A 22,625-nucleotide genomic window follows, 5' to 3' on the forward strand; every position below is an offset into this window, starting at 1 on the left:
TAAAATGTGTCTCAATCAGCAATCAGCTGATCACAGCTGATTGCTCTGAGGATCATTTAAAAGCAGATCCTGCAGGACAGAGTCTCTGAGGAGCTCTGGTTGGGATCAGCTGCAGTTTCAGCCGAAGGTAGAAACGCTTGAGTCTCCTGAACGTTCTCTGACCTGGTTGTTCATCGGAGCTTTGTTTTGTGCGTCTGTCAGGAGCAGGTCAACGAGTCAGCTTTAACTTTCCCCAGAATCCTGCAGCAGAATGAGGTGAGTGTGTGGACTGTCTCAGAGGTGGAGGTGGATTCTGTCTGGTTAACGGTGGCTGGTGTGTGTCTGCAGGGTGTTGTGGATTTCATGTCTGCTGATGGGAATCGTCTCCTGCGTTCCTGTCAAGAAAGGTGAGTCCTCTTTGAGGCAGAATAAAGCTGTGGACTGTCTGCAACCAACGCTCGTGTCTCCTCGGAAGGTGGATCTCAGGGAGGATTCTCCAGCCCCGTGTGGCAGCCGTCTTCTCCTGGGTATAGGTTCACAGGCTCGGGGACTTCTTCTCAGAAAGGCGGCTTCCCTGGAGCGAGTAAAACCGTGAGTGGAGGATCCTGGACCCCCTCTGGACAGACGTCCTACTCTAAGCCGGCCCCAGCGGCGCCCGGGTGGTTGGGCTACTACCAGGCCCCTGCAGAGGAGACCTGGATCTCTCAATCTGCCGAACACGACGACGAGCCGGTGTTCAGCGACGTGTCCGACCTGGAGCCCGTCTTCTCCGTCAAGTCCCGTTCACGCTACCAGAGGGGAAGAGCCGTGTTCAGCCAGAGCCGCTACACCCCCACGTATTCTGAGGACTTGGCTGAGCCCCAGTTCACACAGAACATCCAGGCCTCGGGATGGAGCAGCCCTAAAGCTCCGGTGAAAGGCAAATACTGAGCATCAGCCTGGTGAGGATCAGATATCAGGATGATTATGAGACTTTTTAATCTGTCTCCTGACTCCTGCTTTATTTCTTTCTGCAGGTTCTGTCTTGAGAGGAGCTGCTGATTCTCATCAAATAAATTGGCTTTAACCTGAGTACTTGCTGGTGCATTTGTTAACAACTCAAATCTACTCCTGTCTGGGCTGAAGCAGATGTTTCCATTAGAGTTGGTTCTGCTCAAGGTGTTCTGAAAGGGTTATTTAGATTTGGGCTGCTTGGTTCACTGTGCTCTAGTTTGTAGCTGTGAGCTACATCCAAATGCTAACGGGCTAAACGTGGAGATCTGACATTGCTTTTAAACAGTCACCAGGCTACAGCTTCAATTTTTGGGATTGTAAACATCCACATTTGTCCACTGGGCTCCTGCACTTCACACATGGATGTGGGAGGATGGCAAATCTTTGACAAATTCGCTAACCATTTAGTATTTTTAGTTTTTACATGTTCCTATAAATGCTTGGTGTTAATCCCAGTCATGAAACCCCTAGAAAGATCACCTAGAGGCCTAATGCAAAGCTGAGCAACTGTACATTTTATTACTACAACCTGTCGCTTGGTCAGAACAAGCAGGGTTTTATTTTTGGGTCATAATGGAACTTGTTCAAATGTCGCAGCTAAACAATCGGCTGATAAATCTACAACTTTCACACTTTCAGGAAATGAACAGTGATGGTGTCCCAGCTCTAAATGAGTTTAGGTTTTAACCTGGAACATCTGGGGGTGACTTTCTTCTTCCCATGTCCAGTTTATCTAAATGTTGACACTTTAAAGGTTAAAGCAAACTCTTCACTCAGCTTTAAACTGAGCCATGTGAGGAAACTACTGCTTCGTGTTTTATCTTCTGCCCTCTGCACAAATTCTCGTCAAAGGCTCCATCTCTGTGGCAGAATGCTGTCGGCTGCTCGTGGTTTGATTTTGGGACTCTGAAAAGATTTTTAAAATTATGATGAAAGCTGAAATTTGACATTAAGAGGATCTTCATGTACAGAGGGCGGGAGAACATTTAATAACTTATATGCTCTGCTAAAGCTGTAATAAAATCGACCGTGCCATAGCATCTGAACGTTCGTCCTTTGGCTTCATGTAGCTCCAGGATCCTGTCTTCTCTCTTATGTGCTGCAACTGTTATATATGGTTGAAATTACTTTAAAACCTCATTTCCAGAGGAGCCATAGAGCAGCGGTAGGTGAATTAATCAAATAAACAATTTCTTATCGCACTTATTTCAAACTTGTGTTCACTAGAGACACCATTGCGTTGCAAAACTCTCAAAATATATAATTACACGTCTTATCAAGAGGTTTATGTTTCACTAAGTACATCTAGATCACCGAGTTGTTTTACCTGTTTTATTTTGATGTGATGACTTTTCATATGCATATGCTGCAATAGTTAGTGTTAGTATTTCTACTTCATTAAATGTCTGCTTGGTAATTCATCTGTTCTAAATTGAAAACAAATGATCGTACTTCAAGTAAAATTACGATGCTTTTTGTTGGATCATGAAGGTAACGCAGCGTCAGCCAATCACATCCTCCCAAAGGACGCTGCGTGATGACGTACAATTTCAGCGCCCTTTTGTTTTTAGCCTCAGCGGCTCAAAGTTGAACGGGATTCGTATTAAAAGACAGGAGCTGAGTCTTGTTTCTGGACTTTAAATGAAGCGTTATCGGTCTGTGTGATGGTGAGATGACTTCCAGTTTCCTCTCTGCGTTAAACATCCTCACCAGGCCACTCGGAGGTAAGTTCATGGGTTTAAAACGAAGCTAATTCCGCTACACTGATAAAGTGAAGCGTGGAGCGGCTTCAGTTTTACCTCCAGTGTGTTCACATGTGAGTTGGAATGTTTTCTTAGATTTGATATTTAAGTCAGAGTCTGTGTGTGTCATTGGACATTGGAGTTTTCTCGCTTGGCTTGAGCCGCACAGGCCTCGGACCTTCTGGCTAAATGTAGATATTCTCACGGATGGAGGATTTATTTCACTATGACAACATTAAGGAACCAGTAACCTTCTTTACTTGTGTGACACTTTATGTGGATTAATTATACAATTCAATGCTGAATATCAGCAGAATAAATCCCTGATTTATTTCAACTAAACCAGGAACTGATGTAATATTTCTTTTTCATGTGTTTCATTGGGTTCTCTTCATCTACTTTCAGGTTTTTATTTTATTTTATTTTTCAGAAATATAGAACATTTTGAAGTAAAAACATTTAATATGCACTTTAAACAAAGTTGACACTAACCCAGTCAGATGATTAATAGAAATCGATCCCCGCGGCCCTGTGATTAACCTGATTTTAATAGTCTGACAGCACGAGTTTAAAGTGAAGGCCTCAGTCCAGAGTTAACTCCCGTTTGTTCCTGTCTGCAGAGTCTGTGCACGATGCTCAGTCCTCGGACCAGGACGTCCTGCTGGAAGCTCTGCAGACCAACAGGATCCGTGTCCTGGAGCAGCTCCAGAGCGAGAGCAGCTTTGAGGCGGTGAGGAGGCTGAGGGAGGAGGTGAAGGCGGAGGCCGTCTGGTTCTGCAGCGACACCGAGGATGTCACGTGGGCCTTCGTGCAGGAGTGTTTCCTGCTGCTCCTCAGCTTAGGCCGACACCTGTCTGAGGAGCTGGAGCGCTTCCAGCAGACTCCGCCCCCGTCTGCAGCAAACCGTGGCGGCGCTGAGATGGCTCCACCTTTACCGCCGGACGTCCTCAGCGTGGCCCAGCAGAAGGTTCTGGGGACGGCTCTGCAGTTTGTGGTTTCTCTGGGACTCTGCCCCTACCTGGCCCCTGGAGTGGGGGTTCCTCTGGGCCGCAGGTCGGCGTTTGGGGCCTTGGTGGAGAAACTAGTGTGCAGGGGGGCGGAGCCTGCAGGAGGGCGCCGCCTTCTCATAACCACCAATGTCCTGTTGAAGCTGGCGGAGCTGACGTCTCTCGCCACGTTGGTCTTCACACGACATCTGGGGGACGTGATGGCAGCGCTGTGTCAGCTGGGACACCAGCCGCACCGGGAGGAGGACAGGGTAACGTCACACAGTAAACACAATTAAATACCAGAAGAAGAAGTAGTAGGTTTCCTTCTTCTCTTCTTCTAGCGAACTTTGACTAAAACAGACGAGGAAGGAGAAGGAGATATTTAGATGCTACAGGGACGTTTGTTTGTTTTCACATCAGACCTAAATTAAACAACTTTAAAAGACGCGGCTAAAGCTTCATTCCAATCTGATTATTTAAAAAAATAATCAGCCCTCATACCGATCAGGACGTCCCTGTTTTCTACTGAGATGTTTTTTTCTCGTATTTTTCAGCCACTCAGTGCTGAGGAATGTCGAATGTGTAAAGACGCCCTGAGGAACCTCCTGGGGAAAGTCTACCAGCCGATCATCATCAAGGAGCTGCTGGTCCTCCAGGGTGGACCCAAGCAGGTGCTCATCACGACTTTTAATCTGCTAAAAAGACTGTGTGATGGTTAATGTTGAGAAAAATCATGACCTTCTGGAGTCCAGAGTCTAATGGTCCTTTAACTTGACTCCTTTTTCTATTTCATCTTAAAAACTCTTCACCTCGTTCCTTGTTTGGTTTCATTCTTTTCAACTCAACCTCACATGTGTGATTTTTACCTGGATTACAGGTTGAATTTTTATTTTCTATATACGTAAACCTTCACGTTCCTTCGTTGTGTTGTGTCCCGTCAGTCTGGTCCAGTTGGTGGCAGCAGAGCAGCTCTGGGATCAGCTCCCGCTTGGCTGAGGCGTCTGTGTGGTCAGCTACTGTCCGAGCGCCTGATGCAGACCAACGGTGTCCAGGCTGTAGTCAGAGCCGTGCTGGAGGGAGGAACAGGTCAGCAGACTCAGGTCTAACACACAGTTCATGCTCCTGTGTTAAGGTGATGAAGAGGCTACGGCGTTGGAACGTAGAAGAATCAGAACCAGGAGAAGAACTAGAACCATCATCTTCCAGAGAGGCTTAGGGAGTTTATGGCAGCGCTGGAGGAGCAGAACATTTGTGCAGTAGAGAACATGATGTATTTGTCTTATAAAACCCTGAAGTGAATGTCGGTGTCTGTGCTGCAGGAGGCGAGTCCGACTGGAGGAAATGTGACGCTGTAGCTCGGATCCTGGTGGCTTGTCCTCAACAGGCGTCAGCAGACGTCTACTTCAGACTCGTCTGTCCTCAGGTCGGCAGCACACCTCTGGTTCCTGGGTCCTTGGTTCCTGGGTCTTGGTTCCTGGGTCCTGGGTCCTGGGTCATGGTTTGTCTTCGTTCTCACTAAACTCAGTGTTTGATCCTCAGATCCTCGACCTCCTGCACTTCAAGGACAAGCTGACGGCTCGACAGTTCCAGCGCGTGGCCACCAGGGCGGCGCTCACTATGCTGCAGGAGAGGCCCAGCTTCGCCCAGCGCTACCTGCTCAGCCCCCTCCTGGCTCCACTACAACACTGCACCACCTCCTCCAGTCAGTAACCCGGTCTCTACGGACCCTGGTCCTGTGTTCCTTAAAGATTCAAAGAGTTGCCCTTAGAGGCCAAAGTCTCTGAAAATTAAATTAGAATCATTCTCTCAGAGTTTCCCTCCAAGTTGAGAGTAGATGGAGGTAAAGGTAAAAGATGTTCCTCAAGAATCAGATCAACGGGCTCAAAAACACCTCCTCACAAAGACCAGACTCCTTTAGGCTCAGTTAGGGCATTTAAATGAGAGCATCTGGAGGAAGATGGGTCCTGGTGTTAGTCCACTAGATGGAGGCAAAGGAGCATGTATGAAATGTATGAAAACGTATGAAAACGTATGAAAATGTATGAAAACGTATGACATGTATGAAATGTATGAAAATGTATGAAATGGTTGAAACTGAGGACCAGGGCTCTGACTCTTTCTGATAAATCACCATCCTTTTTTATTCCTAAATGTGTCAAAGACAAAGGACGTGTGTGGTGACTTCAGACGTTCACACTGTCTCCTGATAGCAAAGCGACTGACGGACAGGACGTAGAAACTGTTTTATCGTTCCTTTATCGAGTCTGTGGTTATTTTTTCTTTTATGTGCTGGTTTCAATCACTTAAAGCAGAAAAATGTACTTAACAAGGTGGTTAACTCATGCACTAAAATTACTGGCATGACTCAAAACTTCAGATGTAAATGTTCCTTTGTCCCATCAGCCATCGCTGTACTTAACTCCAGGAAAAGGTAGTTTAGTTTTAGTGTTTTCTTTGTTTTTGTTTTTTTAAATCTACGTATTTATTTTACTTGACTGATTGATTCATGTTTGATGATGTTGCTTCCACTGTTGTTGCACAGAAGTTTCCCCATCGGGGACAAATAAAGGTGCTGATTGATTGATGTGGTTATTTTCTGGTTCATTTCCAGATGACGCTGATTCTCCGGAGGCTGTGGAGGAGTCGGAGCTGAGTCAGTGTGTGGACGACGTGTACAAGGTGAGGAAGGAAACATTCAAATACAAACAGTCCAGGAGGAGAACATGAAGACAGAATCAGATTTAGATTCAGTCTGGTCTAAAAACAGTCCAGTCTGAGCCAGTCTGGTCTAAGGTGGATTATGAACGATGGATTCTACGGTTGTAGTTTAGATTGAGGCAACGGATCAGACACGTTAAGATCTAGTTATGTTAGGGAAGGAAGGAAGGAAGGAAAGAGGGAGGGAGGGAGGGAGGGAAGGAAGGAAGGAAGGAAGGATGGATGTATGTACCTGTAGACGTGAAGCTTCAAGCTGCTGTCGTTTCTCGTCCTGATTCTCTCAGATCTTTGTGGTTGGAAACGCTCCGTCGCCGTCTCTTCTAGAAGAACTGCTTCCTGTCGTCTTCACTCTTTTCTGTTTCACCAGACAGAACGTCTCCCACCTCCGGTAACTGACCTCGGTCCTTCAGGAGAACATCTCAGCATGAAAACACACTAAAGACTAACAGACTAAAACTGTTCCCTTCAATCAGCTGCATCTTAATTCAAACCAGAACTCTTCACTAACTTCAGCCTTTTTTAACCCAACAGAGTTTTAATGAACAAATCACAACATTTCACTAACACACTTTAAACACACTCACTCGTTGTTTCCAGGCAAAACACATGAAATAATAAAGTACAACTACTGAGAAATATATAAAGCTTTAAAAATAGTAAGTCAAATTATGTGGCTTCACCAGAGAATCCTCACAACCAACAGAGCTCCACGGGAAACATTCAGCTTCTTCAGTTTTTATTCACAAACACAAAATAAATTAAACAAAGAGTGCAAATCAAAAGGATTCAAGTTAAATCAAATATGAACTTTTCTTCTAAACGTGTTGTGTGTGTTCATGGTGCTGCAAAGCGTAATAGTTTGACCCATTGCATCACTAACTATAACTGGGTCAAATTGTCCCAGAGAGAAAACAGGTAAACAAACTTAGTTTAACAAATGCAGTCAGACTTAATTTGACTTGTAAAGATTATATGAGCATTTTATACCATTTTGAAATTGGGTCAAATTGACCCGAAGACAACGTGAGGGTTCATATTTTCTTTTTGCCCAAACAAAGACCTGCAGCCCATTGAAAACAGGCGCCTTACGTTAGCTTGTTCAGGCTAATTAAAGGCTAAGTGAAGTGTCCTCTGTGCTCCACAGCGCCCCCTGCCAGGAGATTCTGTTGTGGTACTTGAGCCACGCTGAGACGCCTGCAGCCCTGTCGATGCTGAGGCAGCTTTCTGGTCTCCAGGGGCGAAGGAAGGAGGTGGCGCCAGGTTTTCACTTCACCCCAGGCAGCGATGGAGGAGCCAGACTCAGCTCCAGAGTCGGATTCAGGTGACGAGAACTCCTGTTACCTTTATGATCTGATAATCTGATGAGCAGAGTGGAGCAAGTACAGAGGACGATGGTGAAACGAGGCTTCTCATCAGATAAATAGCTGCACCTCTTTAATTCAACACGTAACTAAGTTCCTGGAATCAGACAGTTTAAGTTTGATGCAGCTTCAGACTGATTCGTGCTGTTGTGCATCTGCTTTTATAACGTTCTGTACTTGCTGCCAAACACTTCTGATTATGTGGCTCTGTACCCACTTTGCTGCCCTTCCTTGATGATAATGTTTGTATGGGCCTCACACTGTGCCCCATTTACAGCTGGTTGGTGGCTGCAGGTCTGTTAATGTCGTGCACTTGTTCTACAAGTTCTCCTGAAGTTCACCGCCGTGCTGCTTCTGCATTGAGCTCCGGTGCTAAAGGGGCATTAACGTCTCTGTGGTGGTGTTGTTGTTTCCCAGCGACGAGGACGACGAGCTCTACGAGAAGCTGGCGGCGGAGCAGTGGAGGCTGGAGTGTCTGATTCATCTCCTGGTTGAACTGAAAGACTCTGACCTGCCTGGAGACTTGTTCCTGGACCTGCTGCAGGTAAAGAGCCTCTGGACATTAGACCGAGACCCAGAGTGGATGTTAATGAGGGAGGGAAGGAGGAAGGAAGGATGGATGGATGGATAGAGGGAAGGAGGAAGGTCTCCAGGTGATCTGAAGGAACGTGTGTTGTATTGTTTCGTGTCCAGAAGCTAACCTCCGCTAACTTTGCTCCTCCTGCAGGAGCTGACGAGTTGGACGACTGCAGCAGACGACGAGACGAAGGAGGAAGAGACGAGGGACTTGTCGGCCATGACGCTGCTGGAGGTGGAGCAGCGTCTTCAGGGTGGAGCTGAGAGACGAGGCCAGAGGCTGGCGGTGCTTCAGGTGCTGGCGCTGATGGTTGAATCTCTACAGCACAGCCAGCTGCTGAGGAAAACCACCCAGGTGAGACGTCCTGAAATCGTGTTGTTTTATTTCAGGGACACATTTAATGAGACGCGTCTCCACCTGCAGCGTATTTAAAACCTGGGTCCGTGGTCCTGAGGGAGCTCTGGGAAAGGAAGCAGGCCACACTGAGTCATGCTGTCACATAAAAATAGGCCGAGTGATTCATCTGTGCAGTTTAACGTCTCTGATAAACTGACCTCATGTCTTTATAAGGACCGAATGCTGTGGTCGTTCTTATCTTTCACAGCTTCAGTCTAGTGTGAAAAGTCTTTACATCTTTGACTTTTATTTATTACATTTATTCCAACTGACACTAACAACATTTATTTTATTTGTCGTCTTTCGACTGAATATTAGTCAGATTTTAGCTCCTTTTAGATCGACACTGTTAAAATACGTCTCGATAAAAAGTCAAAAACATCACGTAACTAGTTAATCATCTCACAAGTGAGACTCCAGAACTAATAAAGTATTTATGTGAGACTTTTTCCAAACTAGGAGAGGAAGGGATGTTTTGAAAGTGAATCTTTCTGTCTTTCTGTCTGGTTGCTCTGCAGGTGGTGGACTTCATGGTGTCCCTGCTGCAGAGGGCATGTGTTGGCCTCGGCCCGGCTGCAGGACCCGGCGCTGAGAACCCGGTGGAGAACCAGACTCTGAGCATGGGCATGGGCCTGGTGGCCACGCTGCTCTCTGGACCTCAGGTATTTACACCAAACTAAAAGCTTAAAGTGCAGATCACATAACAAAACAAGACATTCAGCAATAACCGATTCATTCAGCAGTTTATGATCCTGAGTGTTTAGAATAAAGAGTTTACATAAATATATCTGTTGCCATGTGGGCGTCATTAGAAACTAGAGCTACTCCTTCCATGAATTTCACAGGCATCATGTCAGAATATCTTCTTCTGTCTTAATATTTCATCAAATCCAAAACAACTGATGACAAATTTAAAATTCTATAGTTTTTATAATTTTCTGTGGTTTATTTAGAGTCTGTCCTCGTGATTCTGCATCAACTATGAACCACATGGAGACAGAATCAGAACCCAGTTCCTTTGTTTCTGTCGAGTGTCTAATGGTTCTACTACAGACAATAAACAGATTGGCTGATAGCTTAGCATTGACATGTAGCATGTAGCTTAACCCAACGTGGAGGAACTTTGGGTTCTTTGGTTTGATCCTAATGTCCAGATGGAGAGTGGACCTGGTTCTGTTTCACTAGAACCTTTGGAGAACATGTGAGCTCTGTGGTGTTTCTAGAAACTCTGGGTCCAGGTCTGGTCCAGGTCTAGTCCAGGTCTGGTCCAGGTCTGGTGCAGATCGGGTGCAGGTCTATTCCAGGTCTGGTGCAGGTCTAGTCCAGGTCTGGTGCAGGTCTGGTGCAGGTCTGGTCCTGGTCTGGTCCTGGTCTGGTCCTGGTCTGATCCAGGTCTGATCCAGGTCTGGTCCAGGTCTGGTGCAGGTTTAGTCCAGGTTTAGTCCAGGTCTGGTGCAGGTCTAGTCCAGGTCTGGTCCAGGTCTGGTCCAGGTCTAGTCCAGGTCTGGTGCAGGTCTAGTCCAGGTCTGGTCCAGGTCTGGTCCAGGTCTGGTCCAGGTCTAGTCCAGGTCTGGTGCAGGTCTGGTCCAGGTTTAGTCCAGGTTTAGTCCAGGTCTGGTCCAGGTTTAGTCCAGGTTTAGTCCAGGTTTAGTCCAGGTTTAGTCCAGGTTTAGTCCAGGTCTGGTGCAGGTCTGGTGCAGGGGTTGGTGGATGAGTTCAGAGTGATGTTGTTGTTATCATGTTCCGTAGAGACCAGGGCCAGTTCTCAAACATCTTTCAGTGTTTTTAGATTCATGTCGTCTGTATTTTCTCAGCTTTCTGCCGACGACTTCTCGTCCATGTCGCGGCTGCTCCTCCCTCTGGAGACGCTGTCTCAGCAGCATCCAGACGTGGTCATTCAGGAGCTGGCGTCCAACCTCAGAGCCGTCATCGCCACTCATGGCGCCTACCGTCCTGAAGACCTCACCGCCGCCGCTCAGCCGTCCAGGAAAACACCTGAGACCACGGCTCCAGCTAAAGCAGACGACCCACAGACTCCCGCTAACGTCCCCCCGTCCTCTGCAGGCTCCAGGACGAGTCCTCGCCAGAATACCAAACCCTTTTCTGATTGGCTGCTGGAAGCGTGTGACCCTGACGTGCCGACCAAAGCCTTTGCCTTGAGGGTCCTGACCCAGATGGTACAACACGGAGACCCAGAGGCCGTCCAGGCCCGGGAGAAAGTCCTCACGGTGAGTTCAGGACCAGAATTCAAACACGGATTATTATGAATCTGTTCCATTCAGAAAACAGCAGATTTGATCTGATGACCTGTCATCTATGAAATATAACTCGTAGTTACTCTTTACAACAGCTTCCAACCTTTCATGTGTCCTCATTAATGTGTCCCTGTTGCTACGGAGACAAACTAACTTGTGGACATTGTCCAACCAGAGCAGAGCTGACGCTTCTTATTGAGAACAGTGTCTCCCAGTGAACAGTGGCTGCAGGAGTGGACACATATTAGCAGCAGCATTGGCAGCTTGTCTTTGTCTTGGTTTGTCTTGGTTTGTCTCCAGCTGTTAGCCGCGTTAGCCCAAGTGCTAGCAGAATCCCCGGCTAACGTATGCTTGGCTTGGTTCATGTGCTGTTTGAAGCTGGAAAGAAAACTCCTTCCTGCAGAGTGTGATGATACTTTATGTGTCTCCACTGGTCCCTCTTGGTGTCTTTGTCCTCAAATGTCCCATGGAGAGGACCAACGTGCTGTTTAGCGTCTTCCATCTTTATGGGTTGGTTCTGCTGCCTGTCACTACCGGATCAGCTGGTGCTAACGCTAACGCTACTTGGACAAACTGAGACACGTTCACAGTCGTTCTGCTGCAGATGCTTCATTAATCACATTGATTGTGATGATGATTAATTAACGTGAGCGTGTTAGTTTTGACCGGCCTGTTGTTGTTGTTACTGGTCTTGTCCGTGTCTCCTGGGACATGTTTAATAAATGAGGACTTGTTAAGGTTCAACCAACAACAAAGGGCTCAGACTCATTTTGTATTCTCTGTCATCAGAAGCTTCGTGCGCTGCTGTTTCTGCACAAACCCTCTTTTATTGATTAATCGGTGGACGCTCGTTAACTTTACCTGAGGCTCCGCCCCCAGACAGACCCTCGCCATGTGAATTATTCCCTTTGAAGGCTGGTTTATTGGCTCCTGTTACTGATTCAGCACAACAGACGTGTCAGAAGCAGAATAAAGTGAATAATAAATAAATGTGTCTTCTTCAGCTCTTCTTAGAGAACCTGGAGCACGAGGACTCATTCGTCTACCTGTCGGCCATTCAAGGTAACCAACAGCTTCCTTCCTTCCTTCCTTCCTTCCTTCCTTCCTTCCTTCCCTCCTTCCTTCCCTCCTTCCTTCCTTCCTGATCTGGATCTTGTCTCCTCAGGTCTGGCGTCTCTAGCTGACTCCTACCCCGACAGGATCCTGGAAAGACTCCTGAAAGACTTCCAGCGTGGCCCCTCCCTCCCGTCCTCCAACCAGGAACGCTCCCTGGAAACCCGGCTCAAAGTGGGAGAAGTCCTGATGAGGGCGAGCCGGGCCATGGGTAAGAGTCCTGGTCCTGGTCCTGGTCCTGGTCCTGGTCCTGGTCCTGGTCCAGGTCCAGGGTCAGTTTATCAGATAATCACGTCCACGTTGTTATGAAAAGGAAAAGTCAGACACTCTGGTCCAGTGGTAGATAGAGATCCATCAGAGGCAGCAGCTGGTACATTATTCTACTGACCACATGGTGGCGCTGCAGCTGATTGGGTCCAGTTCTGGCTGAGGATGAATTAATGGAGACACATTTTAATGGAAGGTCTTTCTCATCCACGTCCACTCAGAAAAGAAAATGTTTGACATCTTTTAGCTCGTTGGTTTGGATTTATTTATTTATTTATCTTTTGAGTCTTGTCGTGTGTGTGTGTGTGTGTGTGTGTGTGTGTGTGTGTGTGTGTGTGTGTGTGTGTATGTGTGTGTGTGTGTGTGTGTGTCTGTGTGTGTGTGTGTGTGTGTGTGTGTGTGTGTGTGTGTGTGTGTGTGTGTGGGGTGTGCGTGGTTGTGTCGTTGTGTTGTGTTGGTGTGTGTGTGTGTGTGTTGTGTGTTGTGTTTGTGTGTGTGTGTGTGTGTGGTGTGTGGTGTGTGTGTGTGTGTGTGTGTGTGTGTGTGTGTGTGTGTGTGTGTGTGTGTGTGTGTGTGTGTGTGTGTGTGTGTGTGTGTGTGTGTGTGTGTGTGTGTGTGTGTGTGCCTTGATGAGTGAGGTCTAAATGCAGCTGCAGATGGTTTCAAAGGAGCAGCTTTATCTCAGATAAGTTTGTCGTAAAAAGGACACAACAGACTTTGTGTGAGTGTCAAACACACTAGAGGCTTATTTCTCATTTCAAACCTTTTCCCTTTGGTTTCGTAGCCTCTCCTCTGGTTTCATGCATCACATTTACAATCGGGGGGTTCATGTGGTTTGGACGGAGCTTCACACTCGGCAGAGAGACGCTGTGTTTGTGGTTTGTCGCCTGTTTGTGAGGATGAAGCTGTTCTTAACGGACTCGTCTGAGTAAATGTTCAGTTAATGAATGAGCGTCTGGTCGTGGTTTGTTTACGGGAACCTCTCTGCTGCAGCTGATCCCGTTTACGTGGGACGCGGAGGTGTTGCATCAGGCCGATTCTGCTGCTGACTCACACCAACGCACACACAGAGTTTCTCTTTCATTAGCTCCGTTACAGACGTCTATTCAGACACGGAGGAGAGAAGCCAGCTGGACCAGGACACTGGGTTTCTGAGCCACGACCAGACAGAACCAGAGGTCGAGCCGCTAGCAGACAGTCAGAGTACGGCTGATTATAGGCACGTCACAGATTAAAGAAGATTAGAATAAAATAAAAGATCTAGGGAAATAAAATAAGATTAAAATACAATAGACATAAAATTACATTAAAATAAAATAAAAATAAAGTTGAGTAAAATAAATCGATTAGATCGAATAGATTAAAATTACATGGAACTAAAAGAAGATTAAAATAAAATAAAAGATCTAGGGAAATAAAATAAGAATAAAATACAAAGAATAGTTGCAAATAAAGTTGAGTAAAATAAATGAAAGTAATGGATTAAAATTAAATGGAACTAAAATAAGATTAAAATAAAAGATAAAAATAAAAAAAATGAGGTGCAGAACTCCCACCATGTGTTTGGCTCCTGTGATCATTGCTGCCTCCTGATCGACGCGATGAACCCGTCTCCTCCAGGTGAGCTGGCGCCGCACCTCGGCCGTCCTCTGGTGGGCGTCTTCCTGCAGGGAACCAGAGACCCGGACCAAGGCGTCCGAGCCAGTAGCCTGTCCAACCTGGGGGAGCTGTGCCAGAGACTGGACTACGCCCTGGGACCCCTGGTCCAGGAGGTGGGAACTCACACGAAACATCTAGACGTTCATTTATTAATAAATCTTCCTTCCTTCCTTCCATGTGTCCCTGGTTCTGGTCCAGTGGTAGGTAGAGATCCATCAGAGGCAGCAGCTGATACAATATTCTACTGACCACATGGTGGCGCTGCTGCTGACTGACACAGACTGAGACCAGGTCTCCAGGATGAATTAATAAACTCATTTTAAAGGAGACACGTGTTAGTTATTTAGGATCAGGTAGATGGAGCAGGTGTTAATATGAGGCCTCTGTAAATATATTCAGCTGCTCGTGTGAATCATGTCTGTTAATATCGGAGTAAATGAGTTACTTTGTATGTTTTCCTGCAGCTGAGCTCGTGTCTGACGTCTCTGATAAAGACGGAGAAGGAGGCTGAGGTGAGGAGAGCTGCCGTGCACGTCATCGTGCTTCTGCTCCGAGGCCTCAGCGACAAAACCACCCAGGTACAAACTCCTCAATGCTCCGTCAAATAAAAACAGGTTCGACCTTTGACCTGCCGTTCAGACCGGATCAGTCCCTCAGAGAGAGGGAAGCTCTGCCTCCTCCACAGAGCTGCAGCCAGAGCGTCGTCTTCTAATTTAACGTCAGGACCCAGGTGGTGGAGGACGCCGGCTTCCTCCGTCCCTTTAATCCAGCCCCCGTCCACCTGCCGTCCTCTGCGTTTATGGTCTTTCTCACGGTTGAACCTGGACGTGTCCTCTAGGGACCACAGCATTAACCCTCCATTCAGTGTCTCTAAATGTCTCTCATCAGTCTATTTAGGACAGATCCAGAGGAACTGAAGGATGTTAATGAACATGTCGGAGCTCATTCATGGTCTCGGTCTCTTTTTAAAGACGAGACTCTGAAGTTTCTAGAATCTCTCTAAGTGGTTTAGTTCTGGAGGAATCAAAGCTGGAACACAGTTAAAAAATAACAAGTTGTTGAATCCTGTCATGACTTTTACCAATGAAACCAGAAGAAAGTGACATGTTGCTTCATGCAGCATCTGATTCATAGAGAACAAGAATATGAAGTTAGAAATGAAACAAAGCCACATAAACATGTTTCTTTTCTTTCCAGTTTAAGGGCGACTGTCGTCCCTCAGAGTGGAAACTGTTCTAGTTCTAACTATCAGCTACTGAATGAAGGAGGGTCTAGGTCAGATGGTTTTATTCCTTCTATTAGTGGAATTTATTTCATCTAATGTCCCAAAAACTAATGAAACATAGAAAACTGGACGTATAGAGTTAAACTACCTGGATGAGAAATCTTCTAGAAACCCAACAGGTCAAATGTCTTTGTTTCAGCTAAACCTGGACGAAGCTTCACAGATATAACCTGATTTATTTATTCTTTACTCTGTGCACATTTGAGAAGTATTCGTGTAATTGCAGAGTAAAGGAGGGATTTATTAGTTCTTCTTCTATGTTCCAGATGTGTAGCTGCTGTACGTTTGGTATTAATCAGAACCACCGTGAATAGAAAGGAGTCAGGATGAGGATTATTTCAAAGCAGACTGAACCTATAATGACTTTAAAACAGGAGATAGATGAACATACAGGGTCAGATCTGCAGGGCAGGTGGAGGTAAGACTTGTGTTTACTATTAAATGCAGAACCTGTGTTAATGCTGCAGTATTTAGTTCAACCTGCAGCTCAAAAACAAAAAGAGGAATGAAAGAGGAAGGGAAAAGGTCTGAGGGAAGGTTGTGTTTTCTAGCTCCACCTCGTCCTTCAGGTGTATTGTACCGTCCTGTACCTGGTTCAGGTGTGACCTGAGTCTTTGAGGCTCTGCCACGGCTGCAGACTTAAAGTCCAGCTGCTGGTCCCAGTCCAGGTCCTGTCATTACTGGAACATCTGGAGGAGGTGATCTAATGACACACAGGAGGCCTGGGAACAGCAGAGCCGAGGTTAGACCGCAGAGCCGGACTGGACGTACCCCCCTCAGGACTCTGGGACGTGGTCCAGGTTCTGGATTCAACAGTCGTCTTCAATCTGTCTGACTCTCTGTGGATTATTTGTGGCTTCCAGACTTTTTAGAGATGGTTGTGGAACCTTTTCCAGCCTGATGAGCAACAACAACTCTTTTTCTGAGCTCCTCACAAAGCTCCTTTGATCTGTTGTCATCACACACTTCAACACAAACATGAGACAAATCCCTGATTCATAGAAACTAAAACTATGGACTCTGGTCTAATGTGATAAATAATATTTTAGTCTCACGTTTCTGTTCGTTTCATTGGGTTTGTGTGAAAATCCGTTGACGTTTTGAATCATTTTCAAGCAGAAATAACAAGTAAAACCTTTAAGTTTCATCGTAGCTGATGAAACAAACCGTCCTCTGTGGACATCCGTCCCTGTAACCTCCATCTCGTCTCCTCCAGGTCCTCAGGGACGTTCTGTTGGACCTGTACCGAGCTCTGAAGTGGGTGGTTCGCTCGGACCCGGACCAGGTGGCCGTGCTTCATGCTCAGCTGGCTCTGGAGGAGCTCGACGACGTCATGAGAAGGTTCATCTTCCCTGAGCAGAAGCTGGAGAAGAAGATCGTCGTCCTGCCGTAGAACGTGGAGACATCCTTTCAAAATAAACTCTCGTTCATCGTGTTTTCACCACGAGCCTCTGGAGTAGGAGATAAAAACCAACGGGTGCATTATTGTAGGATTTACTTACGCACCTTCACAATAAATGACATGTGTGACATTAAACAGGATCTTTGTCCCAAGTTAATGACTTCCTGTTCCTTGTGTTCTCATGGATATCTGGTGAGTGCTGAAGCAGGAATCCTCTTAAATCTGTCAGAGTCGGAGCTTCGTCTTTACGCCTCTGAAGACCCGATGGTGAAGCATAAGATGACATGATTTCTTCCTCAGTTCACACTAACATCACCCTGAAGTGGAGACGGGACAAAAGCTGGACGGCTTTATGTACACGAGGTCCTGGAGGGTTTGAACAGAGTCGGCTCGGAGGCTGACGGAGAAGAATGGGACATTCCTTCTTTTGTTTCATGCAACGGAGCGAGAGGCTGATGTTGTACGAGGCGCGACCTCCACGTCTCCCCCTGTGAGAACGTACAACAGACAAACACCAGGACGTCCAGACATGTTTGCAGTGCGTGGATGTTTTACGACAAGCGTGGAGTCACCGAGGCAGGAAGAGTTTGAATTAAAAGGCTTTTCTAATAGCGAATATAGTTTTTATTCATTTCCTCGTTAAAGTGCCAGTCATGCACTTCAGCTTCATGTCTCTGATGGAAGGTTGTGAACTAGTAGCAAAAGAGGAAGTGACTTAAACTGCTGCTAAGCAGAAGAACAGGCTGAAAGTGATGAAATAAATGGTTTAATTAAGTAATTATCAGCTTATTATTGATTGATTGAAACTTTATTTCAAACATGTTAAAAGAGGAAGTAACAAACAAGGAAAATAAAACAAGAACGGCACCTGTGTGTATATATACCTGCACCATGCATCCAAAAAAATAAAAATAAAGCCAACAAAATCAAAACTAGATCAAGCAGGTGGTAGTTTTGACTTCACATGTCCAAAAATGATTTAATCCCACTCGTTCTCCATAAATACTCTTATTAGTTATCAGTTTCCTTAGTAAATACTCATATTAATTACTTATAAATAAATGATATTACTTCTCACACAGCAGACCTCTGCATCCCTGGACTTTTAAATGTATTCATGTTTGGACGTCCCTTCAGCTCCTCATCATCAGCGTTTTGATCGCACCTTCCCTTGGTTTAGAAATTATCAGGATCGGAATCAGAGAGGCTTTATTTGTCCCACAAATTTAGGAAATTACAGAAAAAAAAGAGAGTGACATGAGGATAATAACCCTCTAAAACTATAATTTCTGTCTCTTTCAGTGAACATCTTACCAATATTTAGTGGTAGTGGACTTTTTTTTTTTTTTTTTTTAGTCTAAGCAATATCTGAGCAGCTTGGAGATCTGATCTCAGTCTGTGTGTAAATCAGCTGCAGCGCCACCATGTGGTCAGTAGAATATTGTATCAGCTGCTGCCTCTGATGGATCTCTACCTACCATTGGACCAGAACCAGGACCACATGGATGGAGACTTGGAGACGTGATCCAGATTTAGGAACAAGATGGAAAGACTCTCACATGTTAAGTTCTAATTTATTTTAGAGACAAAGACTCAGATTAGACCTGAACCCTAGAAACTTCCATCCATCCTCAGAGGAACCAGGTCACCGCTGAGAAACAAACATCTGTGAAAATAAAGGAAATAAAGACACCGGGATTTATTGAGGAAATATATACAGGTATATAAACAGCAAATAAAGACTTAATTAGCTTCAGATAAATCCAGCGCTGAGTGTAGAACACGTGTTTTTACTGTTTCCAACAGAAAGCTTGTCATCCAGAGTGAGGTCTGGTTTAGGTGCTGTTGGTGTCGGTTGAACACATTCTTTGTTTTTAGATGTTTTGAGGGTGAGGTACTGTAGAGTTATTTTGGTCCAAATGCCGCTGGATGCTATAAATGGAGAACTAATCCGTGCAGTGTGCAGATCTTAAATGTTGATTCACTTTGGTTTTAGCATCATTGGTGCCTTGAATATCCAGATTTCACTCAGTTCAATCCAGTGAATAACTGATTGTGTGTTTAAATCTACACATACAACAACATGGGTTGCTTGACTTCATACACAGTCAAGATATTTAACGCTGCTGCCAACACACCAAACGCAAACCTAAAGTTAGATGTTGACTCAGTCTCATTTGGAACCACCTACCAAATGTACTCATTTCAAACCTTTAAAGCCACATTAAATACGAATAAGAGATAAGTAACTCATTCAACTCTATCAAAATCCATTTTTTTTTTTTTTGTTAATTACTTACTTACTTTTAGCTAATCATTAAAGCTACTTTTATTAAACAATTTAACAACTATTAGCTACTACTGTGGCTAATTCATTAGTAGTTTTTATTTATTACAGTTTAATCAGTTTTTGTTAGCTAACATTTAAAATAGGATTTGCTAAACAGAACAACAAATTAAACATTAAATGTTTAATGGAAAGCAGTTAGCTAATAGCTAACATTAGTGGGTTAAATGTTTAGCTAAAGGCTAACGAGAAATAGTTGGTTAAACTTTATGAAGTGAAATTGCTAACATTGTTAGCTAAAAGTGGCTGGCTAACTGTCGTAAAAAGTTAGCTTAATGATTAGCTTGAAGCTATAGCTTCAATGGTTTGCTAAAAGTAATTAGCGAATCAGCTAAAAATCAGTCGAGGAAGTAGTTGGCAAAATGTAGTAAATTGTTTAAATTTACTAGTTTTTAGTGTTAGTGATGTAGCGTCAGTCGTTACCTACTAGCAATTAGCTATAAACTAGTTAGCATAAGTATGACGCAGTAACTACTTAGCTAAGAGTAATAGCTTAAAAGTTAGTTAATAGTAATTACATAATCAGCCAAAATCAGCGGTGAACTAAATGTCGTAAATAGTTAGCATAATGATTAGCTTAAAGTAGTAGCTTTAACCTGGTAGATAGTTTTTAGCATTCAGTCGTTAGCTCCTCGTAAATACTAATTAGCTAGAATAGCTTAGTGGGGTGCAGTAATAATTCAAATGTTAGGTAAAGGTTATTAGCTAAAGTCATTTGACGAAGTTGTTGGCTAAATGTAATAAATTGTTTAACTTGAAGTTGTAGCTTCAATGGTAAGCTATCAGCTAGCTGACAGAAATGTAGCTAAAACCCACAAAATACAATTAGTAAAGAGCTACATGTAGTGAAGCTGTCTGTAGTAAGCTAACGTTACCTTCAGCTAAACATTTAATCAATTAGAATCTAATTACTATGTTTAGTTAATTGTTTCTGAAAGTAAATGATTAGCTGAAGTACAGTACAGGAACAGTGCTTCAGAGTTACATTAATGGATTTTGAACAAAAATGTCAGAAATGCACCAACATTCAAGGTCGAATTCAGGAACGACCTTAAAAAGGAGAAGAAGAACGTGGAACACTTCCCCCGGTATGTTAAGGTTTTTATTTTAATCATGTGTGGTTGTTTTGTTGTGATTTTTGTTTGTTTGCAAGTGTTAATTGAAAATGTCAAAACAACAAGTTAAAAAATAAACAGTGGAACATGCAGTTAGCTAAATGTGTTAAGTCTGGGATGAAACCGTTAGCTCAAAGTTTTTTTTTTTTTTTTTTTAATTTACACTTCTACTACAGATGTGTTGTTGTTTTCAAGTGTTTTCTTCAGATATTCAGAGCTCTCAAGTTTTGAATTTAGCTTGGAGTGAATTATTTGAATGTAAATTATATACTATTTTAGTTTGAAGATATTATTATATTGATCTCATAAAGGACAAATTTAAGCCAAATAAATTGTTTTACTTAGGACTTAGAGGGAAAAAAATCAAGTGATGAAGTAATTACTGATCATGGCATTCACTTTTAATGCAAAAAAAAAGGTAAAAAAAGAAAAAATATCCATTCATAGATTATTAATCTGTTTTATATACCTTTATATATCACTTCTCAGCCAGACTCGAGGGCCCTGACATAATTACTGTCTGTACCAACAGCCTCAGGAGGCAGTAAAGAAGAACACGGTGGAAACGTCCCAGGAGACAACATGAAAATCGTCTCTGCCTCCAGCTACTAATTCTGATCAGTCAAGGTCAAGATGGTGGCTGTGCTTCAGATGGAGGTCTGTTGACTCTTTTAATCTTTTAACGGGACTTACAGGTCACACAGGTTTTACCTTTAACTCCTTCAATCAATGAGAAAAGAGCTTAAAACCATAAATGGACCTCGCATCTTAAATTGGATCAGAGATTTAGAGCCACTCAACATATTGACCATTGATTGGCCGTTGATGCTTTGAAACAGCTGGGTTGTCTTTCTACAGATCTGATCTGAAGGACAGATACCTGTAATTTTAGTCAGTAAACTGAACCTGACTTTGTTCAGTATGATGTGTTAATGTTAATTAGGTAATCAGAGGTTTTGGTTGAAGTGGAGAAGCTTCTTTCTAGATTAAAAAGTATTTTGTTGTAATATTGTTTGTTTTGACATTGTCTGTCTGTGTCTGGTATTGTAATTATCTATTGTATGATTTGTAGTTGTGAGGTCTTGAAGTCTTCTTAAATGTCTGCCTTAGGACTACGACTGAACTGTGCCAAGTCCGGTGCGTTTACACTGAGCCCTAATGCACCAGTGTTGATTAATGTGCAATGTCCCAATTCATTAAATTAATAAATGACAAATACTGCCATCCGATACCTATAATAACAATAACACTGCATTAACTGTACATACTTACAGTTACAGTCTGTTGTATATATCTACTCCCGACCTTTATTCTTTCTGATTTTTGTGTTCTGAAAGTCTTATTTGTGTTGCACAGTTTTCTAGTTTTACTTTGCACCAATGAGCAAAGTGACCTTTACACCAACTGCTGTTGTGCTGTGACTGGAATTAGTTTCACTCCCTTTCTTTACTGCATGTTCTGAAACATTTACTTAGTTGTTTCTGCATTTAGAACTAGTCTGTGATTATGAATTACTCCTTAAAATGCTGTGAAGTCAAAGTCTGAGCAGAAAATAATGGACATTAAAGAGTTTACTTAAGAAGTTAAGTTAAAATCAAAGTGGACCAAGGATAGAGCCCTGTGGCATCCCTTGTGGCAACCTTTCCTAATTTAACCCTGAAACCCTCTTGTCATCTCTGGTCCAGTTGGTTTGACCCTGTGTCTTTCCACAGACGTCTGTTACTGTAATGGCAGCATCGCGCCACGAGTCGGAGAGGGAGACGAAAGCGGTTTGTTTTATGTGACGAGCATTTAGTTACCTGACTGAAATGAAATGCTCTCGAGTGTCTTTGGCAGCGGCGTATTGATTCTCCGGGGCTCACTGCTGCAGTCCGTCCGGGCGAAACCTGCAGGATGTCAGCAGCTCAGCCTCGGAGCAGGAGAGGGGAGGAGAGGGGAGGGTGGGAAGATAAATAAGTCCATAAAGGATGCTTTGAGTGAGGCAGAGAAGTGGAGAGGAGAGGGGGCTCCGGTCAAACAGTCCCCAGGCTTGTTGGCTGCATTGCAGAGAGACAGGGAGCTGGTTGGGGAGTCCAGGAAGGGGAGGGAAGGAGCTGCCAGCCGGGCAGACGGGACGATCTGAGGACAGGGATTCAGACTCTGCTGCAAACGGGAGATGCAGAAAGGAGCTGATGCTGCAGCACAGCACAGAGGAGCGAGAGGCTGAGCCGACCTGGGGGGGGGCGAGAAGGAATCCGACCAGAGCCAGAGTTCGTTTCACCTTCAGCCTGCAGAGAATCAGGAGCCGAGATGGGCGGCACCAGAACTAGAGACCAGACCAACTCCTGCACAAAACCTGCAAAAACTGCACCAGCATCAGCAGCTGGCTGAGCCCAGCAGATCAGATCTCAGCTGGGGGCTTCATGCCCCAGGACGGTCCTGGGAGAT

The 22,625-nt window shown here is 44.5% G+C and overlaps 1 protein-coding gene across 1 annotated transcript; it reads left to right on the top strand.

Annotated features, from left to right (window-relative positions):
• Positions 1–2,538: 2,538 nt before the first annotated feature.
• tango6 (transport and golgi organization 6 homolog (Drosophila)) lies at positions 2,539–17,514 on the top strand. The gene is made up of 18 exons (XM_047597462.1): positions 2,539–2,696; positions 3,335–3,972; positions 4,258–4,374; positions 4,645–4,789; positions 5,023–5,126; positions 5,243–5,405; positions 6,315–6,382; positions 6,706–6,809; positions 7,566–7,742; positions 8,200–8,326; positions 8,510–8,713; positions 9,274–9,417; positions 10,570–10,983; positions 12,015–12,072; positions 12,176–12,334; positions 14,011–14,162; positions 14,514–14,627; positions 16,551–17,514. The coding sequence occupies exons 1-18, from the start codon at positions 2,645–2,647 to the stop codon at positions 16,725–16,727; spliced, it is 3,117 nt and encodes a 1,038-aa protein (XP_047453418.1). The 5' UTR covers positions 2,539–2,644; the 3' UTR covers positions 16,728–17,514.
• The last annotated feature ends 5,111 nt before the right edge of the window (positions 17,515–22,625 follow it).

The sequence above is a fragment of the Mugil cephalus genome, chromosome 10 (assembly GCF_022458985.1).
Source record: "Mugil cephalus isolate CIBA_MC_2020 chromosome 10, CIBA_Mcephalus_1.1, whole genome shotgun sequence".
NCBI classification, from domain to species: Eukaryota; Metazoa; Chordata; class Actinopteri; order Mugiliformes; family Mugilidae; genus Mugil; species Mugil cephalus.